The 6032-nt window shown below is 49.9% G+C and overlaps 1 protein-coding gene across 1 annotated transcript; it reads left to right on the forward strand.

Annotated features, from left to right (window-relative positions):
- Positions 1–76: 76 nt before the first annotated feature.
- On the forward strand, positions 77–5426 carry LOC6550128. The gene is made up of 13 exons (XM_001977673.3): positions 77–514; positions 592–641; positions 701–896; positions 968–1973; positions 2036–2170; positions 2225–2436; positions 2498–2569; positions 2633–2910; positions 2965–3145; positions 3201–3449; positions 3509–3958; positions 4016–4192; positions 4252–5426. The coding sequence occupies exons 1-13, from the start codon at positions 479–481 to the stop codon at positions 4402–4404; spliced, it is 3195 nt and encodes a 1064-aa protein (XP_001977709.1). The 5' UTR covers positions 77–478; the 3' UTR covers positions 4405–5426.
- The last annotated feature ends 606 nt before the right edge of the window (positions 5427–6032 follow it).

A 6032-nucleotide genomic window follows, 5' to 3' on the forward strand; every position in this document is an offset into this window, starting at 1 on the left:
TTTGTCAGCTGCTGCTCGCGCCAGGATGTGGGCACGAACAGCCGGGAGGAGAGCGAGCGAGAGCGCCAGCGAGAGCGCGTAGGATTCGCAACGAGCGTGTTCCCAGCACTCGCTGGTGTAGGGATACCTTGCAGAGAGTCCTGGCGGCGGAGTGGCGGAGGAAGCAGCAACAGCGGCAGCGCAGTTACAGCTATTGGCAACAACAAATACATACACATGCACACTGGCGCAGCGACATCCGTATCCAGAAGAGGTCCTTTCTAGAGGCAGGAAAAGGAAAAAGTGGTCAGTGGTCAGGACACCTTGGCGCATCCAAGAAGCGGAGCATGCAAATTGGTCGCCGCTGGTGCTGGGGAAACTGCAGTTCCACGTCGCAGGACAAGAGCACACCCACACACACGGATACACTCACTCGGCCAGGAATGTATGTGACTCTACGCGAGATTAGGCAACTCCAAGTGGGACACTAAGAACCGCCATGGCACTGGTGCACACTTTCCTGGGCACCTGGGAGGTGAGTTGCTTTCTTACTTTCCAATTAACTACCTGGATCGGTTGTCCATCTAACTATACACACTCCAAAAATCGCAGATTGTCTGCTGCACGTTCGAGGGAAAGCGGGAGCTGTCCGGTCTAGAGGGGTAAGCTGGGGGTGAAATCCGGTAGGAGTGCATAGCCATCCTAATCGTCTCCTACTTAGCATCAAGTTCCGCCTGGACGACACCAGTGATATTACCTGGTACAACGACCTGGTCAGCCCGCTTCCGGAGTCCAAGGACTGCGGCACCTTCTGCGAATCGGCCAGTGTTCTATTCAGCTGCGAGACCTTCGATGTCCACGAGATCAATCCGCGCCTGGTCTTCGGCGCCTTTGCCGGCCACAGCATCGAGTTCAGCGTAAGTAGTGCATAGGTACATGGAACGGCTGCAGAGCCCTTGGCTTAACCTTTGACCTTTCCCAACCGCAGACCAACACCTTGACGCCGACCGATACGCTAGTGCTCAACTGTGAGAACTGGTATGCCGTGGAGTGCAAGCGTCTGCAGGACAACCAAGCCGCTGGTCAGGAGAAGCAACTGAGTTTTGGCGAGGCGCTGCAGGAGTCCTATTTCAGCGACGTGGTGGTGAAGAGCTCCAGTGGCCTGGAGTACGCCCTGCACGCCTCCATACTGCGGCTCAATGGCTTCGATTGCAGCATGTGCGTGAACAGTGCCCCGTCATCGGTTGCTGCTCGTCCTGCGACGAGGTCCTGCCACAGCGGACCGAACACACCGAATCCCATAAGGATCTCCGTGGCGCCGGCGGCCAACGATGAGGGGCACGACAAGTCCCTGCCGCGCCTGAATCTCTCGCCCATTTACCTGCAGCCGCCGTGCGACTTCCAGACCATGCCGTCGTCCGGCTTGGGCGCCCAGCGAGTGCATCAGTTCAGCAGCAGCTTCAATTGCCTGAGCAACGGCAACGCCGGGGACTCGGAGTCGGTGGTCAGGACCACGGGTCTGCTGAGCCTCGAATGTGGCGGCGGTGGCGGTGGCGGTATGTACCGTCTGCCGCCCACCTCGCATTCGGATTCGCACCTGGAAGCATCGCAGTCGCACTGCAAGAACATCTTTAACTTCTGCCAGGATCTGATGCTGCAGCCCACGCCCACGCCCCTGCCACCGACCAGTGGCCTGGCCATCTGTAGCATCCGGAGGCCGCCGCTATCGCCGTACCGTGCCCGCAGTCCCTCGCCCTTTCCCAGCTCCATGGACACGCCGCCGTCGTCGCCCCTAACGCCCGTGGGTGTGCTATGTAACCTGCCCAACTTCCTGCTGGGCCCCATCCTGCACTGGCTGTACACGGAGTCCTTGCTGCCGGACCTGGACGAGGATGTGTGCGAGAAGCTCATCAGCTTTGCGGAACTGCAGCCTTCGCTAACCAAGCTGGTGGAGCCCACTCGCAAGTACCTCCGGCTGATACGGCTCAAGAAGTGTAAGCATCACACAGACTATGTCCTGTAACTATCGGAGTAACTCCTTACCGATTGCTTGCAGTTGTGGTCAATGTTACCATGGATCTGCACGGCATACTCAATCGGGTCATACAGTGCATCAATCCCGGGAACATTACCCGCGATCCGGCGAAACTCTATGCCACTTTTCAGGATTCCTTGCGCGAGTGTGCCATAGGTGAGTCACTGGGTTATCAGTTGTCCGGTTCTATAAGAGGTTGCATCTTTTAAGGCTGCGCCAAGGTGCTGCAGTTCTGCAATATCTTCATCACGGATGCCGCTCACATGACGCGATACCAGAAGAACGAAATCGTCAAGTACATCCGCACCCGCATTCCCATCTTCATGTCGCAAGTTCAGCAGTTGCTCCAGAACGTACTTGGAGTCTTTGTGGGCTTGAGTGCGGACGAAAAGGCCGAGCTGGTGAACTACCTAGTACCTGAAGTGAGTTGGGATGCAAGTGATTGCACTGCAGCCTGGAGAACTAATCCGTTCGTTCCCACAGATCGAATCAACCTTATTTGTATTGACCGCTGTGATAGAGGAAATCAAAAACTCACTGGAAATCATGTGTAAGGTGAGTGGGCCAGTTACTATCAAGCGCTCCTTAAGCTGCATACTAACCATATTACCCACTTAGGACCTTAAATGCTCCCACTTGGATCTGCCCCTGCAACAGCAACAGGCGGACGACGCGATTGTCATGCAACTGCAGATTGCCGATGGAGGCGAGCCCTCGCCACGTCCTCGTCGCGGTGCTCCCGTGGGTCTAACGCTCTACGACAATCTCTCGGACAAGCAGCGCCTGAGTTCCGCGGAAAACGACCTAAAGTTTGTGCTCTACATGTACGAGGTGCGGAAAATGCGCGACATCTACGGCCGGATTGTGGCGGCACTCGAAATAATCAAGGACAAAAAGTGAGTGGGCGTGGGCCACGGGCTATCCCAACTGATGATCTCTAATCCTTACAGGACCACGTTCTGCGAAATGGATTTCCTGAGCAAAAGCAGCACAATCAACCAGAACCTCGAGCAACTGATTATGGACATTCCCGCTTACATCTTCATCGTGGAGAACCTGTCCGATCGACTGGACGACAAGCTCGGCTGGAAGGAGTTCAAGTTCTGCTTCAAGCTGGCCACCAGTCAGATAGTAAGCACACTACTGGCGAATGGCTAAGACCTCCAGTTTAACCTGTACTTCACAGAACGGCGTCATTGCCAAGCTACTGGACCACAAGGAAGCGCTGCGAGACGCCATCAGTCAGATCTGTATGCTGGTGCGAAAGCAGGAGTTCACCCAGTCCGTGATTGAGCTGGGATTACTGGACGACACCTATCTGCTGTCGAACAATTTGAAAATGGCTGATCACGAGAACAACCTAAATCAGGGCCTAAGCGACAAGGATGCAATGTATCTGGATCGCAAACAATACTATGATTATAATAGCATTAAGGTAATGAATGGCCACATTCTAGACACTCATCTGGCTAACGATTGCGATTTTGCCTGCAGTTAAACCTCATTCGGCACCTCTGTGAGCCGCCCATAGCCGCCAGCAGCAATCTCTCGAAGAACGCCCTGCGCCTGCTCCACTCCACCCAGCTGGCCGACATGGAGTTCGAGGTCCACACATACGCACCCACGCCCGGTGCTGGCAAGGCAGGTGGTGGAACCGAAGCTGCCTCTGAAGCCGCTGAGCCGGCGGCGAAAGCCCAGCAGGTGCACAGCTTCAAGGCGCATCGGGTGATCGTTGCCGCGCGCTGTGAGTGGTTTAAGAAGGCCCTGATGTCGGGCATGCAGGAGTCGATCAACCGGAAGGTCATCATCACAGACACCTCACCCGTGATCTTTCGGCGCCTGCTCCTCTATCTCTACGGCGCTCCCATCGATCGTACAGTTGGTGCCGAGCAGGTGTGCGAGCTGATGCTCCTGGCAGACCGCTACTCTATAGATGATCTTAAGGTAAGAGCAGGGTACTTGGGCAATCTCATGTACAATAACCGTCTGTGAATCGAACAGGAATTGTGCGAAAACACCCTATACTCCCTTATTGACGAGGACTCCGTGGTCTGCCTGCTGGGAATAGCCGATCGCTATATGGCCACTGCTTTAAAGTCGAAATGCCTTTCTTTTCTCTCGCAACATGCACAACTGACCAAGTGTGACATATTCAAGGAATTGCCGCAGACACTTCAGGTGAGCATCTGGATTCGGGTGAACGATACAGGCATCATACTAATGCACCACCCTTTCAGCTGGAGGTTATGGATTTGATACACTGGTTCGGACGGGTCTCGGAGCCGTGGAACGATCGCGGATTCAAGCCGCGGAGCAGCTCGCGCCACAGCCTCAAGAGTCCTTCGAAGCCACGCTCGCGATCGCGCAAGTCCTCGCCCTCCTACATGTGACGCCGACAAAGCGCCATTGAACACACGAATGCCAACTTCTTGTGATAATTTTAGAAGACTTCGCTATCCATTATCAGGTGGATAAAATAGTCAGTAAGGCGGGGAGAGGAATATGGTAGCCAGGATTTTAGACTATACACGGCGAGAAGATTGCTAACAAACACTTACAGGAATGACCGGGGCTCGTCCTTTCGTCGCCGATTTGGTGAAATGTATCACCGGAACAGAAGGAGTACTCCCAAATATCAAGCCAAACAAAATGGGCAAACATGACCTGATTTTAATGAGTTTTAGTTCACTTAGTTCACTAGTAGGTAGATAGGATTTTGGCGTATAATTTAAATGCTTTCTCTCGAATTTATTATCTTTCATTTATGTAGCCAATCACTCAAGCAGTCGAATTTGTCCGATTACAGCAAAAGATCGAAGAAGTATAGAACGAGAATAGGTGTATTAGCCATTTGACACGTTATGTAAATACACAAATGAGTAGCATAGAAAGACTTTTCGAAAACACTCCCTATTTCGAAATTATTTCTGTTTTGAGGTCCACTTGTGACGTAGGCTAGTTGTACACTTATATTCTGATGACGGGTAGGTAGAAACTAGTCCTTTGGAAATGCCAAAGTGAATAATTGTTTTGTATTGGGCTAACGTAATATTGACAAAATACATAATACCAATATTTTCGGTTCACCGAAGATTCCGGGCTACACTATTGTAAACTAACTAGTGTATTTTGACATATAGACACATATTAAATTTAAAACTAGACTATTTACCACGTGACGTATTCTCATAAGGTGTTTTGAGAAAATTCGGCGGATTTTATGTAACGACAACAGCGTATTTTTTTCATTCGACTTGAAAGCGTATCAATTTAACAAAATATGTGTACAAATATTATGTGTAAATTATATTATTGTACTAATTCAATACATTCCTTGTTGTCTTTTTAAAACATATCACAACCTAACTCTTTTTATTAGATACAGATTATAAAAATGTACGTATGTAAGTAATGCAAGTAAATGAACATTTGTTTTAGCAGTTTGTGGGAGGTATTATTGGTAATAAATACGTAAGAAGGCAATTTTTGAATGGTATGATAAAAGGCAGGTAGGACATACTGATTATCAACGAAATTAACAAAATGCGCCAAACATTATCATTTCAAACTATATCATACAAACATACAACTTAAATTTCTAACGGCCCATACATAAGGATGAGTAATAATCGCTGCCACTGTAGTAACGAGTATTACACAGGTAAAGTTCAAAGTTCACATATTTAAATATCCTAACGGCCAAATTAAGGGATACGTAATGAAGCTATGGGTATGCAGTAAGGAGTAAGATTAGTTATACATTGATAGACATTTTGTAGTTGGGATGCATTTAACCATTTTTTGTGTTGCCTATAGGCATATAGCGTTTAAACTAACTCCGGAACAGACAAGCCTTATAATACATATTCGATAAGTTGCTGGAATTGACGTAACGAGTATCTCAGTTAAGTTACATCAAGTAAGTCGCCGAAGCTTAAAAGTTTGAAATAACGAGAATTACATTCGCCATAGAGATGGACGAAAGAGCGATAGTTGTAAGGAGTGGCGATTTCGTGCA

Source organism: Drosophila erecta, unplaced genomic scaffold, assembly GCF_003286155.1.
Source record: "Drosophila erecta strain 14021-0224.00,06,07 unplaced genomic scaffold, DereRS2 tig00000126-arrow-pilon, whole genome shotgun sequence".
Lineage (NCBI taxonomy): Eukaryota > Metazoa > Arthropoda > Insecta > Diptera > Drosophilidae > Drosophila > Drosophila erecta.

Bases quoted from the DNA above. Each gene is read 5' to 3' on its own strand.
- LOC6550128 (XM_001977673.3), top strand. From the start codon at position 479: ATGGCACTGGTGCACACTTTCCTGGGCACCTGGGAG. The intron at 2,570-2,632 runs GTGAGTGGGCCA...TTACCCACTTAG, and splicing joins CACTGGAAATCATGTGTAAG to GACCTTAAATGCTCCCACTT. The intron at 3,959-4,015 runs GTAAGAGCAGGG...TGAATCGAACAG, and splicing joins ACTCTATAGATGATCTTAAG to GAATTGTGCGAAAACACCCT.